The sequence below is a fragment of the Oryx dammah genome, unplaced genomic scaffold (genome assembly GCF_014754425.2).
Source record: "Oryx dammah isolate SB20612 unplaced genomic scaffold, SCBI_Odam_1.1 HiC_scaffold_13, whole genome shotgun sequence".
Lineage (NCBI taxonomy): Eukaryota > Metazoa > Chordata > Mammalia > Artiodactyla > Bovidae > Oryx > Oryx dammah.
The window spans coordinates 51630645-51654265 of NW_024070197.1; the positions used below are offsets into that span (position 1 = coordinate 51630645).

Here is a 23621-nt window from a genome sequence, read left to right on the forward strand (position 1 = left end):
AGCTGTCGGGAGGGGCGGGGCCTCTAACCCCAGGGGCGTGCCTTGGTCCCCTGGGGCGGGGCTTGGCTCTCTGACGGGGCGGGGCGAGGCAGGGCTCTCCCAGGGGTGGTGCTCGGCTTCCCCGGGGGGCGGGACTCCGCGTTCCTGGGGGCGGGGATAAAGCTCCTTGGAGGGGCGGGAATAAGGCTCCCTGGAGGGGCGTAGCGCGGCGTGGCGGGGCCGGGCTCGCCGGCCGGGCGGGCGGGGCTCGGCTCTCGGGCGGCGCGTGCGCACTGGCGGCGGCGGCGCGGCGGCCGTCAGTCGCCGGCATGGCGGTGTGCGCTCGCCTCTGCGGCGTGGGCCCGTCGCGGGGATGCCGGCGCCGCCAGCAGCGCCGGGGCCCGGCCGAGACCGCAGCGGCCGACAGCGAACCGGACACGGACCCCGAGGAGGAGCTCATCGAGGCGGGCTCGGCGGCACTGTCCGGGGCGGGGGACGACCGGAGCGCGGGCCCCTCGTCGCCCCCGCGATGCTCGCTGCTGGAGCTGCCGCCCGAGCTGCTGGTGGAGATCTTCGCGTCGCTGCCCGGCACCGACCTGCCCAGCCTGGCCCAGGTCTGCACCAAGTTCCGACGCATCCTGCACACTGACACCATCTGGAGGCGGCGCTGCCGCGAGGGTGAGTGCGCCGGGGCGGGGCCTGGGCCCCAGGGGCTTGACTGAGAGGGGCTGGGCTGGGGTCCTCACGGGCTCTGGAAGGGCAGCTGCCATCGAACAGGGATCCAGGGGGAAAGTCCCAGCCGCCGGGTGCTGCTGTGACCCCGGAGGCCGCTGCCACAGATGCGGGCGCAGGTTCCGGGCGCGGCGGAGTTCATGGGGGTGCTCAGAGAGAGGTGAGGGGGTCCCCCAGCTACGGGGGCCAGGACGCCGAGGGCAGCTACGCGAGCTGGGGCTGGGTTTAGGCCGGGGAACTAGCTGACGTCTGTGACACCCTTCTCGGTTCCCAGCCCCTGGGGGCGGAGCTGACGAGATCGATGAGGGTGAACTTGAATAGTTAGGGGAGCCCGAGGGTTTGGACGGTCTCGAGGGCGAGGACCTGGTCTGTGAAGCGGTGGGTTGTGAGGCAGGCATTGCTGGAGGGCGCTTATGCCCCGCTCAAGGGATGCTGATGTCCGAAGTGAGGGTGGTGAATAGTTTTGTAACAAATCCCCTGAAAACAGCTTTACTTAACCCACAGTTCAGGGCTCTGTATTCATTTAAACGTTGACAGATCTCTGCTGTTCACTAAACTCTAGAGGTTCGGTAAAAAGGATAGGTAAGAAGAAAAATCAAACAATGAAGGACAACAAAGGGAAAAAAGTAAAAATTCATCAGAGGTCCTTGCTATCAGAGATAAGGCACTCTTAAAATTTTGGAAAATGTCTCGCCGTACGCACATGTGGAGTCAAGTACACATTTTTCCGTAAATGGGACTGTATCATTTATGATCTCATAGAAGATTCAGTATAAAAAAGCTTCATAGTGTTCCACTGCCTGTGTATGCCACAGGCTAGTCCTTTACTGTTAGACTTTTAAGCTTGCAGTTTTTCCTTGTGCCATCGAGACTGCCTTTGTGCATTTTATAGGAATTGATGGGACTTACATGTACCTTTTAGAACTTCTGAGACTATCTTCTTGGGGTGTAACTTTCCAAAGTGGGGTTGTGGGCACCAGGGAGGCTGTGCGTCTTGATAACACCTTACATACTCATTGCCCAGCTGTTGGTATTTACACCCCCAGGAAGACTTCACGAGAAGGCCTCTTTCCCCGAATCCTCTCCAGAGGGAGGTCAGTCAGTTCATCATCTTTCTACCATAAAGCTCAGTGGTCAACCCTCAGGATTGGTCGTCAGTGGCCAGACTCTGTTTATCTGCTCTGAGATCCTGGACATGCTGCTTCCCTGACCCAACTATTATTGGGAAGTGCTGCCCCCATAGGGTGACTTGGAGGGTAAAATGAGACGATACAGATACAGATGAAGAGATACAGATGAAGATACAGATGAAGCCCTCACACCCTAACTGGTGATGGTGCTTCATGGCCATTTTAATTTCACCTCTTTCAGAGGCAAAGAGTTCCACCTTTTCATTTGCTTTGTTTTGCATTTTGTACCCTTGTGAATCCCAGATTTGTCACAGATGTTGCTTTGAGCATTGTGAGTTTCTCCATCAGTCAGCCAAACCTGTGTGGTGGTCTCCAGGGGGTTGTCACTGGGGAAACTGTAAGATAGGTAGGAACAGAGGCTAACAAGACTTGCGTGTGACCAGAAAGCTCAGAGGTGTGCCACAGAGTAAAATTAACCAGAGGTACAGCTCAGGACAGGTTCTTATAACTTCTAGTGGAAATATGAAAAGTCCTCCTGAAGATGTAGAAAGGTGTGAGGGCAGATGGAGGTTGACTAGCCTTTCCTTTCCTGCTTTTGTGCCTCTCAGTGCAGCTCTCTGGGGACAGCAGACACCGTTGACAGCTGGGTCAAGGCCTCCTCTTCACCAAAGTGGCCTGGCAGCTGGGAGAATTCTCACTCTGAGAAATTAAAAAAATGAAAGACAAACACGATAAAGCAGACGCCTTCTTAGTCATCCCCAGTAAATAACAGTTAACTCTTCTATCATATTTGCTTTTGATTTTTCTCCTTTTTTTTTTTTTTAAAAAAAAAAGAAAGCCTTCTAGCCAGCTCTCAGATCCTTCCAGATCAGCCTTGTCTTTCCCACCCTCAAGAAGCAGCCACGCTTGTGGGTCGAGTTTACTTGTATATACATACACCTGTAACGTCCCCAACATTGTATTATGGTGCTTTAGTTCAGAAATATATCACCTGTGAGTATTATGCATCTGTCAACTTGTGTTTTTAAATTCTGTCCATGTTAATATATTTCAATCTGGTTCCGACTTCTTGAGCACTGTGTGGTCGTTCATAATTTGGAGAGGCCGTGTGTGGTCCTTTGCTCATTTTTATTTTTCTCACTGCACACAGTGTGATAATGAACGAGCTCATATGTTTCCTTGGATGCAGTTAAATTTGATAATTTCTCTGAGGAATATATCCAGAACTGGTATTGCTGGGGTAGGGGCTATGAGTTTCATAGTTTTGCTAGAAACTGGCCAGTTATCTTGTGAGGGGGTGGGGGAGTTGGGGGGGCGGTGATTTTTCACTCCAGATATTAACAGGTGTGTTTTCCTCTTTGCACACCTGTCATGAGGCATGCACAGGCAAGACACTGAAGGTAACGGGAGTGCTCTGTGCTCATCACAGAGCTGCCTTTGTGGTCTGGGTTCCTTATGTCGTTTAATCCAGCATCCCCTAAATTTTTTCTGGTTTGAACCATTTGTTTCTAAAAATCTGTGCCAATCTGGGTGAGAAACAGCATCTCATTTAATTTGCAGATGGCTGATAACTCATGAAGATGCGCATTAAAAAAATAGAATTATTGGCACTCTTTGGTTTCTCTTATTCGTGTATCCTTAATCTTTGCCCATTTCCCCCACTGTTATTCTTTTTATTATTGATTTGCAGGTTTTATTTAATCTGGATCGATTTCTGTTTAATAATATGCAAAACATTTTCTCATAGTCAATAGTCCTTTACTTTCAAACTTCACTTATAGTCACTTTTGCAAAAGTTACAGCATTAATCAAAGTTATGTACTGGTAGCTTTCGGTTTAAGTAATGATTGTCATCCCAAGGTTATGGAGGTTGTCAACAGCCAGGTCTTCAGTTTCACTTGTTTGTTCTGGTAACTTTAACTTCCAGTTCATCTGGGTCCGACATTGGATGGTTGGCAGTCCCATGTAGCATTAATAGGCATCCCATAGAGTTAGTCTAATTACGACTGGAATATGTATAAGAATAGTCGTGTGTGAAACAAGTCTCATTTCTCTGAGCCCCTAAACATCCTCCATCCTGAACTAGACATTTGGTTGTGGTGGGAGATAAGGTCAAAGTCATGGGCACAGAGGCAAAAACCAAAGTGATCCCAGCCTTGGTGAGCAGGAGGTGGGTGGTTGCAGCCTATCGGGAGTTCCTGGCTCTGAAGCCCCAGGTCCAACCCTGACACTTGTTAGTGTCCTGGGAGAATGAGTGAGGCATTAGTGAGTGTGCATGTTTACCACTCAGTGTTTGTACCTTTGCTTTCTGTGTTTTAATAATCAGTTTTCCCAGAGGAGAAGACAAGAAATCTGGGAAAGAGGGCGCTGCACACCTGTGTTTTGTTTTTAAAAATTTTTTTAACTAAAAAAATTTTTTTTCTTACCCCTGCATTTTATTGCTTCTAAGAGTTTTGGGCTGTGGGCAAGACATGCGAGACAGGAGCTCTTTTTAAAATGAGAGGATGACTTGGGGGCAGGTGGAGGGTGGTGGGGGAGGGACCCTAGAAACTTAGAGTGAGGTAGCTGTTTACAGTGCTAGTGCGAATCTCACAGTTTTTCAGTGTCCTAGCAATAGTAAATCAGCAATAATAAATCAGTAGTTTTTAGAGAATTTGGTTTTCTGAGCCCCCTGTCTAATGGAGCTGTTGAATTACATAGTTTCTTTGGGCAGGCGAAAGAAAGTTGCTACTCAGAAGCCAAATATGTGCTTCTGTTTTGGGGGCAAGTACACCAAATAAGTGATATTTCCCCTCTTCTGGGAAAGCAGAGCAGCTCTGGCCTGCAGGGCGGCGCGGGGTTGGGTGTGAGCTGTGTTCCGCCTCTCTCCGTTTCCAACCCCCGCACCCCCACCCCCACCCCCAGCCGTGTTTTGATGCATCACTCCTTTGGCTTCAGTCCTCCTGCAGTTACTTGCTTGTGGGGCTATAAATAAGCCGTCATTTCTCAGAGCATAGGGCAGAAGCCAAGTCCATTCTTTGCCTTTGACCCTGACGAGGCTTTTCTTGGTTAATACTTCACTGTTTAGTTGGTGAATTTTGAAACGCTGGCCATTTTTAACACGGTTCATCTCTGCAGCACTTTGTGAGGTCTACCTAAGGCTAATGCGTCTACAAAATTCAGACTGTGATTCCAACTCAGAACATTCAAATAATAGCAAAAGATATATTTAGAAACAAAGGAAATGCTCACACGTAAAGACATAAGAGACATAAAATCAGGTTTCAACTTTATAGTATATAATTTGCCCATTTCTTCTCTTGATGGTAAGTGCCTCAGTGACCCCTGGAATAATATTTGTATAATATTTTGATCAGTTGTAAGTCTAAGGTGGGCTGAAATTCCATCATAATTAGAAATATCCTTTTCCCATAATGTTTGAGCTGTATGACAGAAATGGGAAAATCAAAAGTAGTATTCAATTTTGTATTTGCATACAGAAGAAAACACTATTTCTGTTCTGTTTGGTATGCTGACATGAAATGTGAATAATGTGGCTTTTGATAAACATGGCTGAGCTTGGAAGGATCATCCAGAGAGGAGGTGAAGTGGGCAGGTTGTTGGCTTTGGGAATTATTTTATGGTTGTCGTTAAGCAATCCCTGTTCAGCCTGGTTGTTTGGGGGGTGTGGGGTGGGTGGTGGTGTATAAACAGACTGTCCAGGTAGTAGGAACATCCCTGTCCCAACCAGGAGAAGAGGAAGCCAGGTCGCCTCCTGGACACACAGCAGGGTTCCAGAACTGGAGGGAAGCTCTTATCCTGTCCTGCTTTGCTCAGTGACAGGACTACAGGCTCTTTATTTTTGGGAGTTGCATCACGTTTGCTCCACAGAGAAACCTAATCCTTCCAGTTAGCAGAGTAGGAGGGGTACAGGAGATGCTTCCTCTTAGCGGACATCGCTAGCCTCAGAGCAGCAAGCTAGGAAGCGTGTCTGGCCCCCAGGAAGTGCTAAGCCAAGATTCCCCCTTGGCCATGTTTAACTGGACAAACATGGGTGCCTTGCCAGGAAGAACTGCTGGGCTGTATTCACTGTTTCACTGCGTTTACAAAGTGGTTACGTAATGCAGTTGAGGATCTTGGTTTGTCTTTCTGGCTGGAAGGAGTGTGTCTTTGGGACTTTGGAGGAACCACTGTCCTCTGAGAAGCCCAGGACTGGTCCAGGAGGTGGCCTGGGTTCTTACTCATGAGTCCGCATCCTTTGCCAGTGATGCCCTCACTGTCTGCCCCGTGGTGATGGGCAGGGGAGGAACCCGGAGTAGCCAGCAGGCCTGCTTGCTGAATATTAGTGGGGTGTCGAGGAGTGTCTGAAATCTGAGAGGAGGTCTGGGGGGACGTGATGGCAGAGTCAGACTCCTGCTTACCCCCAGTCTCAGGAATGGGTGCTGAGACCCAGCAGGGGTGCGTGTAGCAGGAAGAAGTGTCTAAGAATGACAAATGGGCCTCAGTGGGAGTGGGGCTCCCTTGGCCAGTGGGTGCCCGTCATGGAGCTGGACAGGGTCAGCATCTTCTGTCTGGAGGGGCAAGGCTCCTGTTGGCACTGAGGCTGTTTATCTTTGCAGAGGTGGAGCTGGTTGGGAAGAAGTCTCATTGACTGTGTAGGTGGTATCAGCTGTCCTGGGGAACTGTTTGCATTGCAGCCCGAATATTCTAAGTGTTTAATAGGAAATGCCCATGGGCTGCATCTAGGTTTGGTTTTTACATTTGTTCATCCTGAGATGCTGCTGCTGCTGCGTCGCTTCAGTCGTGTCCGACTCTGTGTGACCCCAGAGATGGCAGCCCACCAGGCTCCCCCGTCCCTGGGATTCTCCAGGCAAGAATACTGGAGTGGGTTGCCATTTCCTTCTCCAATGCATGAAAGTGAAAAGTGAAAGTGAAGTCGCTCAGTCGTGTCCGACCCTCAGTGACCCCATGGACTGCAGCCTACCAGGCTCCTCTGTCCATGGGATTTGCCAGGCAAGAGTACTGGAGTAGGGTGCCATCGCCTTCTCCGATCCTGAGATGAGCTGGCTGCAAAGTGCTTTTCCAGATATGCTACATTATTATTATTATATTTTTAAAAAAGGCATTTCATGCAGTTACAGTAACAGCTAAGAAAAGCAACAAGCTGGGGGACACACAGGAGTTTGGAACCCGTGTTCTGCTGTTGGAGGGGTGTCCTCAGAGCAGGAGGCCTGAAAGTCAGTTGCCTGAAACCCCCCACTCCAAGCCTGATGGACCCCCTCTTCTCTACCAGCTCCCATCCCTGCCTCTGTCTCCTTTTTCAGCCTCAGAAATTCCAACCATACTTTATTAAGGGTTATAATTATCCCCTAATCTAGTGCAAACAAAAATGAACTTCATTTCCAATCAGTATTACCTTTTGGTTTTATTTGGGGAACTGAGTTTATAGCAGGTGAGAGACAACCCAGCTGCATGCCCCCAGCTCCCTTCCTCCCACTGCTGCCTTCTGGGGGCCACGGCTGGGCCCCCCCAGCCTTTCTTCTGCCTTTGCTTTGCCTGGCAGTGCAGTGGCCTCCGCACTGGACCCCCTACCTGTGCCTCCAGGTGTGTCTCTGCCGGCTCCACCCACAGGTCACCCCATCTGGGCGCTTTGCTGCCTGCGCAGTGCTCCTGTGTTGCCCTGGACCCCCACCTCCGTCTCTGGAGCAGCAGGATGCCCCCGTTCCCACTCTCATCCCATGTGCCCCTCGCTTGCATCAGAGTTGGTCCTGGCTCTGTGGCCATCCAGCGTGGCAGAGCCCTCCTGAGTGGCCTTTATTGGAGCATGGGCTGAGTGCCCTGTAACTGTGGACTCCAGGACTGGTGCAGCCCGTAGAAGGATGTCGTTAACTTTGTCACCTTTGATTCTGACATAGAGTGCCTGCATGTCCTAGCCACGGGAGGCACAGATGCCAGCTCTGTTCACCTCTGTCTTTTCTTCCAGGGTCTTGGGAAGTAGCATATGACCCTTGGGTTTTCCTGTAGAGGCGAGAGAGCGGAAAACAGAGAAGGAGGAAACCATCATCCGTCCCCACCCGTGGAGACAGAAAAGGCCTCCTGCACATTAAGAAACACGTCTGTGGTGGGGGGCTTGGGTAAAACCCGGACAGGGAGGGACCTCACTGGACGGGAAGTGAGTGAGGAGGGCTGAGAGCCCCTGGTGGTCAGGTCACAAGAGGATGCAGCTTCAGTGTTAACTCAGCCCAGATTCCTGGCCTGTTTTTCTCTCTTGGCGAAACATGCGTTAAATAGATTTTTGGAAATTTCCTGGTTGGAATATTTGGAAATGGCAATTTAATTTTTTTTTAAGTTGTGGTAACATATACACAAAGTGAAATGTACCACTTTGACCTTTTTGAAGTGGGTAGTTCAGCGGTATTACATGCATTCATGTGGCTGTGCAGCTATCACCACCATGGCCAGAACTTTTCCATCTTGCCCAGCAGATGCTCAGTCCCTGTGACACAGTGACACCCCGTTTCCCCTCCCCCAGCACCTGGCACCCTCCATTTCTACCTTCTGTTTCTATGAATTGGGCCGCTCTGGGGACTTTGTATCAGGGGTACCATACTATGCTGCCCTTTTGCTAATGGGCTCATCTCACTCAGCACAGCGTCCTCAAGGTTCAGCCAGGCTGTGTTGAGTATCTGCCTCTCTTCCTTTTTAAGGCTGAGTAATAGGTAACAAAGCCTTCCTCAGCGATCAATGCAAAGAAACAGAGGCACACAACAGAATGGGAAAGACTAGAGATCTCTTCAAGAAAATTAGAGATACCAAGGGAACATTTCATGCAAAGATGGGCTCGATAAAGGACAGAAATGGTCTGGACCTAACAGAAACAGAAGATATTAAGAAGAGGTGGCAAGAATACACAGAAGAACTGTACAAAAAAGATCTTCATGACCAAGATGATGATGGTGTGATCACTCACCTAGAGCCAGACATCCTGGAATGTGAAGTCAAGTGGGCCTTAGAAAGCATCACTACGAACAAAGCTTGTGGAGGTGATGGAATTCCAGTTAAGCTCTTTCAAATCCTGAAAGATGACGCTGTGAAAGTGCTGCACTCAATATGCCAGCAAATTTGGAAAACAGCAGTGGCCACAGGACTGGAAAAGGTCCGTTTTCATTCCAATCCCAAAGAAAGGCAATGCCAAAGAATGCTCAAACTACCGCACAATTGTACTCACCTCACACGCTAGTAAAGTAATGCTCAAAATTCTCCAAGCCAGGCTTCAGCAATATGTGAACCGTGAACTTCCAGATGTTCAAGCTGGTTTTAGAAAAGGCAGAGGAACCAGAGATCAAATTGCCAACATCCGTTGGATCATGGAAAAAGCAAGAAAGTTCCAGAAAAACATCTATTTCTGCTTTATTGACTATGCCAAAGCCTTTGACTGTGTGGATCACAAGAAACTGTGGAAAATTCTGAAAGAGATGGGAATACCAGACCACCTGACCTGCCTCTTGAGAAATCTGTATGCAGGTCAGGAAGCAACAGTTAGAACTGGACATGGAACAACAGACTGGTTCCAAATATGAAAAGGAGTACGTCAAGGCTGTATATTGTCACCCTGCTTATTTAACTTCTATGCAGAGTACATCATGAGAAACGCTGGGCTGGAAGAAGCACAAGCTGGAATCAAGATTGCCGGGAGAAATATCAATAACCTCAGATATGCAGATGACACCACCCTTATGGCAGAAAGTGAAGAGGAACTCAAAAGCCTCTTGATGAAAGTGAAAGAGGAGAGTGAAAAAGTTGGCTTAAAGCTCAACATTCAGAAAATGAAGATCATGGCATCTGGTCCCATCACTTCATGGGAAATAGATGGGGAAACAGTGGAAACAGTGTCAGACTTTATTTTTGGGGGCTCCAAAATCACTACAGATGGTGACTGCAGCCATGAAATTAAAAGACGCTTACTCCTTGGAAGGAAAGTTATGACCAATCTAGATAGCATATTCAAAAGCAGAGACATTACTTTGCCAACAGAGGTCCGTCTAGTCAAGGCTATGGTTTTTCCTGTGGTCATGTATGGATGTGAGAGTTGGACTGTGAAGAAGGCTGAGCACCGAAATTGATGCTTTTGAAGTGTGGTGTTGGAGAAGACTCTTGAGAGTCCCTTGGACTGCAAGGAGATCCAACCAGTCCATTCTGAAGATCAGCCCTGGGATTTCTTTGGAGGGAATGATGCTGAAGCTGAAACTCCAGTACTTTGGCCACGTCATGCGACGAGTTGACTCATTGGAAAAGACTGTGATGCTGGGAGAGATTGGGGGCAGGAGGAGAAGGGGACGACAGAGGATGAGATGGCAGGATGGCATCACTGACTCGATGGACGTGAGTCTGAGTGAACTCCAGGAGTTGGTGATGGACAGGGAGGCCTGGCGTGCTGCGGTTCATGGGGTCGCAAAGAGTTGGACACAACTGAGTGACTGAACTGAACTGAACTGAACTGAATATCCCGCTGTGAGGATGGACCTGTTTTGCTTCTCCGTCATCTGTCAGTGGACACTGGGGTTGCCCCCAGTTCTTGGCTATTGTGAACAGTGCTGCTGTGAGCAAGGGTGAACACACATCTCTGTGTCTACTTTCATCTCTTTTCAGAGTGTACTAGAAATAGGGTAATAGCTGGATTCTATGTTTAATTTAAATTTCCTCAAGTCTAGCTCAGCCAGCCATTTTTCTCCCCCTTCCCAACCTTTTTTTTTTTTTTTAGACTGTGTTGCTGGTTTTAGAGTAGACACTTTCAAAAAAGACTTTTACAAGCTGCCTGATGTACTAGTTTAGCAAGGAAACTTTTTGAATTGCTGGGAATTAGAAAGCAGCTGTGGGCAGCATGGTTTGGTGTGCTAACTGTAACCATCTTGGGCAGGAGGAGGAGTTTTTCTGAGAGGGAGGCTCGGTGGTGGTGTAGGTACACTGGCCTTAACGCTACTTTATGGCATTTCCCCAGTGACTTATGGAAAGGTTTATAGAACAATCAGAGGAGGTGGAATCATTCCTAGCCACTACTTTAAAAAAAAAAAAAAAAAGCCTTTCCCATCATGTGGAAAATACCAAACATTTCTTGCAGGAACATTTGGGTCACAGTGACATTGTTCTGCTTTGGTGAATGGATTATCTTTGGGGAACATTGAGGAAAACCCACTGAGCATTGCCATATTTATTAGCACTGTGTCATACCTTTGCTTTCCTTCCGATTGTCGGTGGCCTTTTCTGTGGTTGGTTTGTCTGCTCATGCAGGTTCATCTCCTGGGTGATATTAATAGTGCCTTTTCTTGACACGTTGTGCAGAGAGATTCAGTGTTTCAGTCATCTAAAGTTCGAGCCGTCGCTGGGAGGCAGTGCGTTGTTTCTCTCAGGTTTGACGATTGCTGGACTCAGACAGGAAAACCACAGATCAGGTTGCCCGCCTTCAGCGACTCGGCCCCGGGAGGTGCATGTGGGGTGGCACCGATGCCTCTGCGAGATGCAGGCTTCCAGAGCACGTGCGGGTGCGTCTCTGATCTGTGCCCTGCATCTGACCGGCAGTGTCCACGTGTATCACAAAAGTGCAACGGGAATTTGCTGTATGGCTGAGAAACTCAAATAGGGGCTCTGTATCAACCTAGAAGAGTGAGATCGGGAGGGAGATGGGAGGGAAGTTCAAAAGGGAGGGGGTATATGTATACTTATGACTGATTCAGGTTGGGGTTTGACAGAAACAACAAAATTCTGTAAAGCAATTATCCTTCAATAAAAAAATAAAAGAATAAATGAGAGAATAAATTATTTTTAAAAAGTGCACAGTTCAGAGGAGAAGTTCAGATTCCCACCCCCTGCCCCCTAATGGGCTCCCAAACCATCATGTCCATCGTGTCTGCGAGGCAGTAAGAGGCAGGTCTTGTTGACCATGTGCACTGGTTGCTGCTGGAACCGAGGGGGAGGAGCTGTCCTTTCAGAACCACACAGCAAACAGCCAGGCTCCGATCTTGTGTGGTGACAGTTTTTGAGTGCACCGACATTGATGCAAGGGAAGGACACTGTTTTTGGGGATCACCCAAGGTGGTGACAGCCCCGTGGTTGTCAGGCGGCTGCCTGGCCGTGGTGGGAACTCATGAAGGCCGTCTGGTGTGGGGCTGAGCTCTTCTCAAGAGTGTGGGCAGACCCACTCCAGCTCGACCACCAGCCAGGGTGGAAGTGGCCCTTCCAGCTGGTCCCCCACGTGGTCTGAGAGGGTTTGGGGCCTCTTGGTTGCTGGTGGCTCATGTGACATGCAGGTGTCACCCCTGCCCCAGGTCACATACAGCATGTTTCACTATCGAGTTCCTTACAAGTTCTTGCGACTTGCATGACTCTCCGGAGTGGAGTCCACATTTTTCTTGGCAGGAGGGTAGCACATGTGCTTTTGTGTGATCACGAGGCAGGCCATGGGCTATTCATCAGCAGGGGAGGCAGGGAGACAGGCCCGGTCTCAGGGAGGTTGCCAGGTGGTGACCGCCTTGCCCCAAGTGGTTGCTTCACTGTCTGCATCTTGAACTTGGCTTGGACATTGTCAAAATCCTCACAGCCATAGAAGCATTGGGTTGATGTCAGACGTTCCACTGGAAAGACCAGGCCTTGGCAGGGGGAGGGGCCATGGTGTGACAAGGTGGACAGCCCTTTGCTGGCCTCCTGGAAGGCCTGCTGAGTCACCAACTTCTCTGAGCCTGGGGCCCCTGCCTGAGGTGGGGGAGCATGCTATCATGGAGGTGGCATAGGGTTTTGCTTCAAGGCTACCCTGGGCAGCCCCAGCTGTGTCTTCACTTCAGAGTCAGTAGCCGCGCCAAGGTCTGGGGCCTTTGTGGAAGCCTGACACCAGTGATGGTCTTATTTCCATGGGAACACACAGCATTCACTGTGTTCATGAGCTGGTTGTCTGGTTGTGGGTTTGAGCGATTAGGTTTCCAGAGCTTATCAGAATAGACAATGCAGATTGCTGTTTCATTCAGAGTGGTGCCATCTAAAAATAGAACAGTGGCTTCACCGGTGAGTGAGGTGTTGACTGAGTGTGGAGAAGGCCCGTAAAACCTCCTCAGTGGGACAAGGGTCAGGCTCAGAGAACATGGCCAAGGCTGAGGCATGCCCACCCCGCCCCCTCCCCTAGTCTTGCTATTGCTGCTGCTTTCTGATTTCTTGACTGTAATTCCCAGCAAATGTTTCTTGTTACAGAGTACGGCGTTTGTGAGAACTTGCGGAAGCTGGAGATCACGGGCGTGTCTTGTCGAGATGTCTATGCCAAGCGTAAGTTACTCTGTTGTCATCTTCCGCTGACTGCTTCCAGAGGCGGACCCTCACTGAGCAGCAACCTCGTAAAGTAAACGTGCACGGCCCTCAGCCCACGGGCCAGTTCTCAGATGCCCCCTTAAAGTCAGAGGTGACGCCGTGGAGCCAGCACAGGCATGACAGCACTGAGCAGGCGGGGGGCTCTCTTCTCCCCGTTTCTGGCCAAAGCATGACCCTGACTTTGCAGCGCAAGTGCACCAGGTGCCGTTTATCTGGGAGATGTGGCTGCCCTGAAAACAGCTCCGGGGGCTCAGAGGTGCCCCTCTCTGGGCCCTGGCCTGCAGCCTGGTGGGGGATGTGGCAGCAGGGGTGACCACGATGTGTGACAGCAGCCGGGCCCCTCCTCCCCACCCCAGCCCTGTCCTTCCTCGGCTCGCTTCCTGCAGGAGTGGTGAGCCCCCAGTCCCCGCCCCTCCCCCCATTTCTTGTCCCCACCCCTTTGCCTTCCAGAGTCACCAGCAATGCTCCCTGATGCCCAGAGCCCCTGCCCCAAGCATCTCTCCTCTGGCCTTCCCTCAGGGGTGAGGCTGTTGGCACTGATCCTACCCAGGGTCCTGCAGGGGGCATCGTGCCTCCCCACCCGGGCTGGGGTGTGATGCGCTGTTAACCCTCGGGGCTGGGTTGTAAAGGATGGTGTAAGAAAGACCTTTGGCCTAAGGGAGACCTGCTGAGTTCTCTGGAAAGGACCTTAATTATTCATCTTAAAAGCATCTTGGTAGATTTTGGTTTTCACCGTGTTTTGCGCTTTGTACCAGTTCTGCAGAGAACACTCAGACCAGGTGGTGCTTCTCCTTGAGCAGCTTCCCTAGGAAGCCAGGGCTGGGGTCCTCTGTGGGAACACCTGTGATTCAGAATGGGGGGCTTCCCGGGGGGCCAGCCCCTCCTCACGTGGCCCACACCCCCTGCACAAGCAGAGTGCGGGGAGGCAGGCCATGGGCCACAGTTGGCCCCTGAATCCAGGCTGACTTCCTCATCCCTTCAGACTTCTCTCCATGTCGATCCCATGGCCACTTAGGGGGTGTTAGATTGGCAAGTGTTCCTGGGTTAGTTTGCTCACGAGTTGGGAAATCTCCTGTCAGAGTCTCTGGGTTTTCATGGATCTTCCTCTGAGGAGCCCAGCCGCCCTGGACACGGGCAGTTCTTGGTGTTGGTGCTCAACTGTACCTTCAAGGCGGCCACGTCCCCCCTACACCCCTGCTCCCACCAGAGCCCTGCATGTCCCGGCCCTACTTCTGCTACCTCCCAGCATCCCAGTTCCCCACTTGCTAGAGGCCTGGGCTGCATCCTTGCCCACCATAGCCACCCTCCTTGCCCTCCCCACCCCCGCACCTATCCTTGGTCCTGGACTTCCACCTTCCCCCCACCCCTGTCCTTGGTCCTGGTCCCCATCCCTCCCCCCACCCCACCCCTGTCCTTGGTCCTGGTCCCCACCCCTCCCCCCACCCCACCCCTGTCCTTGGCCTTGGTCCCCACCCCTCCCCACACCCTACCCCTGTCCTTGGTCCTGGACCCAGTGCTGGTCTGCACAGGCTTTCCTGCTCCTCCTTCCCTGGGCACGTTCGCACTTTGGTTTTCTCTCTGATCTCTGCTCCATGTCCCACTCCCCAAGAAGACATGTGTCTCCAGGGGAAGTAGATCTATGGGCCCTAGTGGTCACTCCTGGGAAAGTGTAGTTCCTTCCGGTCCTCTAGTCTCAGGGGCAAGAACCATGCTCCTTTGAATCCTGCAAAGCCCAGAGTTCCAGGGGTGGAGAGCTGGTTGTGTACCCTCTCCTCCTGCCCTCTGTCCTGAGGGTGTCTCCAGGGCCTCACTCCACCCTCGGCTCCAGCGTTGCTCCCCCAGAGTTGGCGTCTTAAGTTCGGGGAGTCCAGGAGGCCACCCTCACTGTGGGCATCGGTATCTGTCTGAACCACACTGGCCGCGGTAGCCTCTGTGAGCACAGAAACGAGAGGCTTCCTGGCTTTGGGGAATGGTCAGCTGTTTCCTTGAGGGTCTAATACGACAAGTTCTTATCATTGGGCCACTTGAGTTTGTTAGGCCATTTGATGATATTATGTCAAAGTGACTTGAGTTCCCTGTAAGAGCTGTAAGTCCTGAAATAGTCCTGGAGGGAGGCTCACACCTGCCTGGTGGTGGGGCTGAAGTGCCTGGGGGTGAGCACACGTGACAAATTAAGGCCCCCATGGAGCTCGTCTCAGCTGTGGGCAAAGGGGCTGGGGGCAGCTGTCCTGTGGAGGGGATGTCTGGGCACAGTGAGTGGGCAGGTGAGCAGGAGAGAGGGGCAGTCCAGCAAGAGGGAACAGGGCCACAGCGAGGTCACAGGCAAAGCAGGACATCTGGAGAGGTCATAACTGCTTTCTCTCAACCCCTCGAAAGTGATTGCCAAGTGCAGAGGATGATTCGCATTCTGTTAACCAGCATCCCAGAGTGTCTGATCTGCCCCGGCCAGCGTGAGCTTCAGCTTCTATCCTCACAGCCCCGGAACCGTGTTTCTCTGAGTTTGCTCTGAGGGCCTCGTCCTTAGCTTCCGGAAGAGGTGGTGTAAGAAAGTCACCCCTCTCATCCTTAGATAGTAGGCCCAGCTACCTTGATTCAGGAGCAAGGGGTCTGACTGAGTTCAGGGGCTGGCAAGTACTGTCCTTCAGCACAAACAGCATGCTCAAACGCAGCAGATGAAGGACATGCCAGGTATGCACCAGGCAAGCCGGGGATCCTAGCTGGGGTACAGGGCTCCCTACACCCAATATCTGTGAGCGTGACCTCTGCCCTCCTTGCTCAGCGAGCCTGGTGATTGTGGTGGGTGATGGAGAGAGAGCCTGGGGTCGGGGGAGTCCCGAGTGGGCCTGCCATGGGGAGTTCCCAGCATGGATCACTGACTGGCAGCAACGCCTGTCACCACGATTCCTTCTGGCTGGGCCTGCCACCATAACGAGTGCCCCTGCAGGTTCCAGGGGTCGAGGACGTGAGGGAAGCGTGTGACATGGGTGAGCGAGTGGCGAGTCCTGTCGAGAAGGTGGAAGCCCCCTCAGCCCCTTGCCTGCTGTGTCTGTTCAGGTATAAACCCACGCGTGAAGTCGGGACGTTTCATGAGAATTCTGCCCGATTACGAGCACATGGAGTACAGAGACGTGTACACTTGCCGTACGTACCCCCACCCTCAACCCCACCCTGGCTTCCGCTTCTGTGGCGAGCACCGCCGAGATGCTGCTGGCAGGGCCTGTCACCCAGGCTCTGGTCCCGGCAGCGGGCTGGCCTCCTTGGCTGTTGCTGATTTTCACCTCCTGAGTGGCGGCCCCGGGGCAGTTATACAAATGGGCCGGGTTTCCGCAGCTGCTTTGGGTTTGGGGTTGTAGCAAGCACGAGCGTGTGTTGCTGTGCATTTTAACATTTATCACTTCTTGAGACAGTAGGAGTCTTAAAACCTACTTCTTCCGCGATGAAATGTGAGTGTTCACATCCAGGCTTTGTAGTCATCATGTGTTAACAGTAGACATCAATGTAAAAAGTTTACACCCACATATACACACACAACAAAAGTACACAGAAATAGTGGGTATTTCCTCCTCTGATGGGCATCATTTGAGCTCCAGACATCTTCCTAAGCCGTGTTCCACAGGGGACGAATGCTGTCTCTGTTTGTATTGGGTTGAGCCAGGATGCACTGAAAGCTGTTTTCACATTTTTGAGAAGCACAGGGAGCCCTCTCCTGCTCTTTTCCCCACCCGTCTGGGCCTCCAGGGGCCAGCGTTGTCTGTGTTGAGCAGACCTGCTCCCGAGTCTTAGAAGAGCATGAAAGTGAAGTCGCTCAGTCGTGTCCGACTCTTTGCGACCCCATGGACTGTAGCCTACCAGGCTCCTCTGTCCATGGGATTTTCCAGGCAATAGTACTGGAGTGGATTGCCATTTCCTTCTCCAGGGGATCTTCCCAACCCAGGGATCGAACCTGGGTCTCCTGCATTGTAGACAGGTGCTTTACCATCGGAGCCACCAGGGAAGTCCAAAGAGCATAGTTTTCAACAAAAACTGCTTAGAACAGAGAGAATAGAGTCATTGGTGGAGTTTTTCCTAACCCCCACCAGACTCCATGTAGCCGCCGTGTGCTGGCCAGTCCTGTTTTACTCAGGGGTCATCCCGAAGTCTGGGCAGGGCTGCCCGGGTGTGGGCAGTGTGCTCTGGGGCACTGTCTGGGCACTGTGCAGTTATAAAGCCGCCTCGTGTGTCACCCAGGCCCAGGGGACTGGTGTGGGGACAGTCGCCACATGCCCGGGCTGGGCTGGCTGGCTGAAGATGTGAGTCCTGTTCCTTTTCTGGCCCTCTTGGGAGTGGGCTCTCTGGAACACTGTCCTGGGCTGTGCTGTCCCCCCCGTGCCCAGCAGTCAGTGAGCCAGGCGGCATCTCCAGCCCCATGGGACAGATGGTGACGTTTCGGGTATCGATGAGAACAGCGGATCGATGGCGCTGGCTGTGCTGAGGGGAACCAGGTGTCACGGGCTTTTAGACACAGACAAGCACTTAGAGGTTATCATGTCACAGGGCTGTCACAGGCTTCCTCCAAGACTTACACTGTTAGGCTGATGTGGAATTCTGACACGCCTCTGGGGGTGACCGGGACCAGGAAGTGCCTCAAGTTGTTTTGAGAGGTGTCCTTTTCTGTGCCCAGAGGGTGGAGAAAAGCTTCCTGCAGTGATGAGGATGAGTCCTGAGTCCCGATGGTTCACCACGCTTCTGGGAGGCCGCATGTCGAGCGTCTGGACCAGAGCTGCGTGCACGCTGTCCCCATTGCTTGTAGCTGATGCTGCCTTTAGGACCCGGTTTAGTGGGGGACTGCTGGCGCCTCGAGCTGTGAGTGCAGTTATAAAAGCACAGTGGAACACCTGGGAGATCTAGAACACAGTGACAATAACCAGTTGTCAGCCTTGGTTGCCTTTCTCTGAGAACTGGTCTGCTATTTTAGATGGCCTACTAGAATATCAGGGGAAAATTAGCATGCGTGAAAAAAAGAAAAATCAATTTCAACTGAACTTGAGCTTCTGTATACCCAGGTATTGTTCCAGGCTCTAGTGTCCTAAGGTGTCCTAACTGAGGGCTTCTTGATATTCGTGCTCTGATGCTCTCCCGAGCTCCAGACACGTCTGCTGTGACGATGGCTTGTGAGGAGCGAGGCCCTGGGCTCTTCCTTGTCCACTTGTGCTCTGCCTAGAGCCATGGGACCTCAGATACCCAGGTTCCCTGAAGTCTTCTGGCCCTCATTCCCTTGGACCTGAGAGACACAGTCTCTCTGCAGCCTTGTGGCCCAGATCAGCTGCTCCTGGGGTGTGTGTGTGTAGCTAACTGACAGTCTTGACAATCCGTGTCTGTGAGATGTTGGGATTGTACTGGGGGTGTGTGTGTTGCCTTTATGATGGATCTAGCACGTGTGTGTGTGTGAATCGATGGTGCACTTTGAACTTAAAAATAACCTCGTGTACCTGTAGGGTTCTGGGCTTTGAGGCTCAGACCCAGCATTCTGGCAGTGCTCCAGGTTGCTCAAGTAGACATGAGGTGTTTAGTGGAACATCTCCCCCACGGGTGAGGAGATGGCCAGGCCATTTTTAATCCCCAGGTATAGGTGACACAGGGTGGAGTCATTGGAGGGGAAGTCCTCTCCAAAGCCCAGTGTGCCAAGCGGAGCAGAGAACACATTGCAGGATGGCTGCGGAGAAAGGCAGGAGACCATCGGAAAGGATAAAGCAGAAGGGTGCTCCTGGAAAGGGCTGTGGGCACTAGCGGGATGTGTGTCTGAGAGAAGAGAGTGTGTGTCTGTGGGACGTTTCTCCTGACTTTGTTCTGTATATTGATTTTGTATCCTGCCACATTATGTAATTCATTTATTCAGTCTAAGTTTTTGATGGTGTCTTTCGGGTATGGTAACATGTCATCTGCAAAATGGTGACAGCTTTATTTCTTCCTTTTCAACGTGAATACCTTCTATTTCGTTTTCTTGCCTGATCGCTCTGGCTTGGACTTCCAATCCTATCCTGAATGAAAATGGAGAGAGTGGGGATCCTTGTTTTTCAGAAGCTTTTGCTTTCCACCTTTGACGTGCTGCTGGCTGTGGGTTTGTCACACATGGCCTCTATTGTGTTGAGGTACATTCCCTCCATATCCTTTTCTCATAAATGGATGTTGCATTTTGTCAAAGACCTTTTCTGCATGTATGGAGAGGCTCCCGTGGTTGTTAGCCTTCATTTTGTGAATGTGGTGTGTCGCATTGGTTGATTTGCGGATTTTATGTCATCCTTGCCTCCCTGGATAAAACTCCCTTCATCGCACTGTGTGGTCCTTTTTGGTTTGCTGATACCTTGTTGAGGATATTTGCATCTGTGTTCAGCAGGAATATTGGCCTTTAATTTTTTTTTCTCATGGTGTTCTTGTCTGGTTTTAGAATCAGGGTCATGCTGGCCTCACAGAGTGGGTTTGGAAGTGTTTTCTCCTCTGATTTTATTCCAGCTACCAAAAGTTTCTAGTGGGTGGCAGGAGATACCGTCAGTTGCATGTAGGGTTTTCCTTTGGGCCCCAAACCTCAGTTCTGCGTGACAGATGTAGTGATTCAAGAATGATGTTACGGGCTTGTGGGTGGTGGGCCGGCCGCCCCGGGTGTGGTGGGCCATGGCAGCTGCTGGCGGGACAGCAGGGAAGAGACTGCTCAGTCTCAGCTCATGCCGAGGAGAGCTGGGTCTTTTAGGCTGGGTGTTGTCAAGTATGTTGGAATTTCCCACTTGGCTTATTAAGTGGCCCTTCCCGTTGGCAGATGAGAATCGGCTGGCCCTGACTAGGACAGTGTTTTTCTGTTAGCTCCTGGGCTGAGAGGTTCCTTAGTCATCTTGGACCGTTGTTCCTGTTTTGGTGGTGCTGGTGGGGTGACCTGAGAGCCTAGGCTGGTTTTTTGAACACAACCACACTGACCTTGGGCATCAGTGGTCGGCAGGGTCTCTGAGCCGGTGCTCCTTCTGGAAGGCCCAAGTCCTGCTTCATCGGGCTGAGAGCAGGAGCATTTTCATTGTTCTCACTGAGTTACAGTGTGGTTCTCTGGTTTCTGGTTCCTTCGCCTGTGAACTAGAACGCCTGTCTTCCCTGGATTACTAGGAGTTGGGCCCTTTGAGCACGCCTGCTTCTGGTGGAACAGCCCCTGAAGGGTCTGACCCCGTCCACTGGCTGCCTCAGGTCCAAAGCCCGCTGTCTGCACGTGGCCTGGTGTTAGGTGTGCCCCATTCAGTGTGTGTGTGTGTCAGGCGCTCAGTCATGTCCGACTCTTTGCGACCCCATGAACTGTAGCTCTCGGTTCCCCTGTCCATGGAATTCTCCAGGCAAGAATACTGGGGAGGGTTGCCATTCCCTTCTCCAGCCCCATTCAGTAAGTGGGACTGAATCCCACTTTACTCTCCTGACTTGAGTGGTCAATACGTGTTTGGAGACAGTGGAAGGAGGGCTTGTTGAGCTGGGGATCCTCCTCCAGGTGGGGAGCCCTGGGGTGTGTTGAGCACCTGGGCCAAGAAGTGCTGGGGACTTTGTCCTAAACCTGAGGGCCCCTCCTCTGCCTGAGGCAGGGTGCGGGCGTGGGTCAGAGGTGAGCCCGAGGGCAGGTTCTTGAGCTTGTCCGTGCTTGTTCTGTCCTGTGGCCGTGCCGCCTTAGAGCCGGCCTCCCAGCAGGCCCAGGCACAGGCGACCACCGTGCACACGGGGCTGCCCTCCCCGTTCTCACTCTGAAGTTTCATGTAACTCAAGTGGACGCTTCAGCCTGAGGGCCGCTGGGGCTTGTCAGGTCGCTTCTGGACTAACCCTGAGACTTTCTGAAGAATACGTTGTAAGGCACAGGCATCATGTTATCTTAGGGAATCGAGTGCCTCTGGGCCAGTACACTCCCAGCCCACCTGACGCCGGTGGTCTCTGACTTTCCCTCCAACTGTCCTGGGGGCCCAGGCTGGGTTGGCCAGCCTCGTGTTGGCAGGAGCCAGGGGCACACCCGTGTGTGCTCACCTGTGTAGAGCGTGCAATCCAGAGGCAGCTGGTGCTCTCGGCACACATGGGAGGCTGGACTCTTTTTTTCAGAGAGATGCTGCTTTTAAAGCAGAAGAAGGAACTCCCTTTTGGAAACTGCCAAGTTGGTGGCGGATTCTTTGAACAGACTTTCCAGGGGCTTCGGGATCAGATTGATTGATGTTGGAAAGATGGGAGACCGGAGACAAGAGAAGCCCATGCTGTATGGGCCCATTTGATTTTTTCTCCACAGTTCTATGGCAACATTTTAAAAACATAACAGAAAAGTAGAGAGAATTGTGCTGTGAGCACCCACTCACCGGACTCTGTAGCTCTCTGCCCTACCTCACCCCCACACATCTGTCCGTCCATCCATCGTATAATGTGCTGTGTTTCTAGGTAAGTGGCAGACGTTAGTCTGTTTTACCCCTAAACACGTGCGTGTGTGCTGCACCGTCTGGAGCTCAGTATTTGCTTGTGACTCTGACCCCGCTTATTATTGCTTGTTTAACAAACACAAAACCTATCAGGGCACGGCCATGAGACAACCACTGACTTTAATGTGTGTCTTGTAAGCCGACTCAGAAGACGCATGTCCTGAGGCTGCAACCTTAGGGAGGCTGGTGGAACATTTCCACCAGTCTTCTGCACGCCCTGCGGGCTTGGGATGGTGCTGGACCCGCTTTCCCCTTCCCTGTATGCCAGACTAAGTGGTGGCCGCAGAGCTGCTGTCTGCACTCAGGTCCCTCTGGACCTGCTGCCTGGCCTTCCTCCCTGAAGTCGTGACGGTGCAGCTCCTGCACTATGAGACCATCCACAGCTCCCACTGGGTGTTAGCCAAGGTTTTCAGACGCAGAACCCGTTCCTTCATATAGAAAGAGAGCAGTGTAAGAAGTTGGGTTGCACAACTATGGAGACCCTGACCAGTCCCAGGATCTCCAGTCAGCAGCCTGGAGACCCAGAGGAGCCAATGGTGTAGTTCCAGTTCGAAGTCTGGCAGGCTCCAGACCCAGGAAGATCCCATGTTTCAGTTCAAATCCGAAGGCTGGAAAAGACCAATGTCCCAGCTCAACACAGTCAGCCAAGAGAAAACTCCCCTGTTTGTGGGAGGGTTAGCCTTTTTGTCCACTTCAGGAAGAGCCCGTGATTAGAGTTTGAAGTTAGAAAAGACTGATCTCCCAGCTTTCAGCCAGGCAGGAGGAGCTCCGTCATACTTACTGGAGCACCAGCCGTCTTCTGCTCAGTCCTTCAACTGATTGGACACGGCCTACCACACGAGGGAGGGCCATCTGCTTTCTCTGTCAGATGGCAGATTGAAATGTCACCCTCATCTAGGAACACACACACACCAGAATAATGTTTGACCAAGAATGTCTGCCCACCCCTGGCCCCCATGGGCAAATCCAATTGTCAGATGAATTCTAGCACCGCACACTGGCTGTGGTGAGACCCCAGACCCTGCAGCTGGCAGGCAGGGCCCCACATGAGCTGGTTCACTTCTTTGTGCAGTTTGCTCCTCTTTTCACGTTCTCACTTTTCACTATTCACTCCACAAATACCCATGCAAAGGAAGCGGAAGTGAGGGACTTTTCCCAGGACATCTGCTGCACCGGCCGTGGCCATGCAGTGGGATCTCAGGTGGCCTCAAGTGCCCTTTTCTCTCGTTGCCCCTGGTAAATATACATGCATTGCTTTTGAAATAAGGCAGGAATATGTTTTGTTTTTAAAGAAGGATGACCCGATTTAAATCTTACTCTACAGCCCCGTGACATTTTGGACTCCACCCCTGGTAAAGAGTCCCATGCTTACTCCATCGTGGAGACTGATGGGAGGCTCATCACCTACCAGAGTGCCCACTGCATGTCTTTCGAAGCAGCAGTTCTTTGTCACTGGAGCTGATACGCAGAGGCCAGGTCTCGAAATGACCCCGTTATCATGCTTTCTAAAGACATTTTTACTCTTAGAATGATTTAGGAACTTGTAAGGTTTACTTGAAGCCCCATTTGTTTGCATGGCTCTCTTGTGAGCCTTCATGAGTGACCTCTGCACAAGTCCCACCCCCTGCCAACGCCCTTCCCTCCGATTACTGACTCTGCATAGAGGCCAGCTGACTCTACAGTGAAGTCCTGTCTTCTCTCTCTCCCTGTAGTGCTTCACCGATACAGACACATCCTGGGCTTGTGGCAGCCAGATATCGGGCCGTACGGAGGACTGCTGAACGTGGTGGTAAGTCTGAAGAGCCTCGGGCCTGGATTCTTGTGCATGGGACTTTGTCCACCTGCCCGAGGGGCAGGCCAGAGCGGTTCCCGCCTGACATAGTCCCAAAGACTCACCGGGCCAGGTGTTATTTTCTAAATGAGCAAAGATTCGTTCTAAGTAGTTCTTGGCCTCCACCACATGCAGGGACTTTGTGATTAAAAATGCTTTACCTGGTCC

The 23621-nt window shown here is 51.7% G+C and overlaps 1 protein-coding gene across 5 annotated transcripts in view; it reads left to right on the forward strand.

The window, feature by feature from the left end:
- Window positions 1–289: 289 nt before the first annotated feature.
- Window positions 290–23621, forward strand: part of FBXO31 (F-box protein 31) — a 42198-nt gene continuing 18866 nt past the window's right edge. For 2 of the 5 annotated variants that reach the window (XM_040253946.1, XM_040253945.1), the window contains exons 1-5: window positions 290–657; window positions 13056–13127; window positions 16224–16310; window positions 22755–22823; window positions 23335–23411. In XM_040253946.1, the coding sequence (XP_040109880.1) occupies window positions 309–657; window positions 13056–13127; window positions 16224–16310; window positions 22755–22823; window positions 23335–23411 (654 nt within the window). In that variant the 5' untranslated portion in view covers window positions 290–308. The remainder of the gene's footprint in view (window positions 658–13055; window positions 13128–16223; window positions 16311–22754; window positions 22824–23334; window positions 23412–23621) is intronic. The other 3 variants (XM_040253947.1, XM_040253948.1, XM_040253949.1) reach the window with 2 other exon arrangements.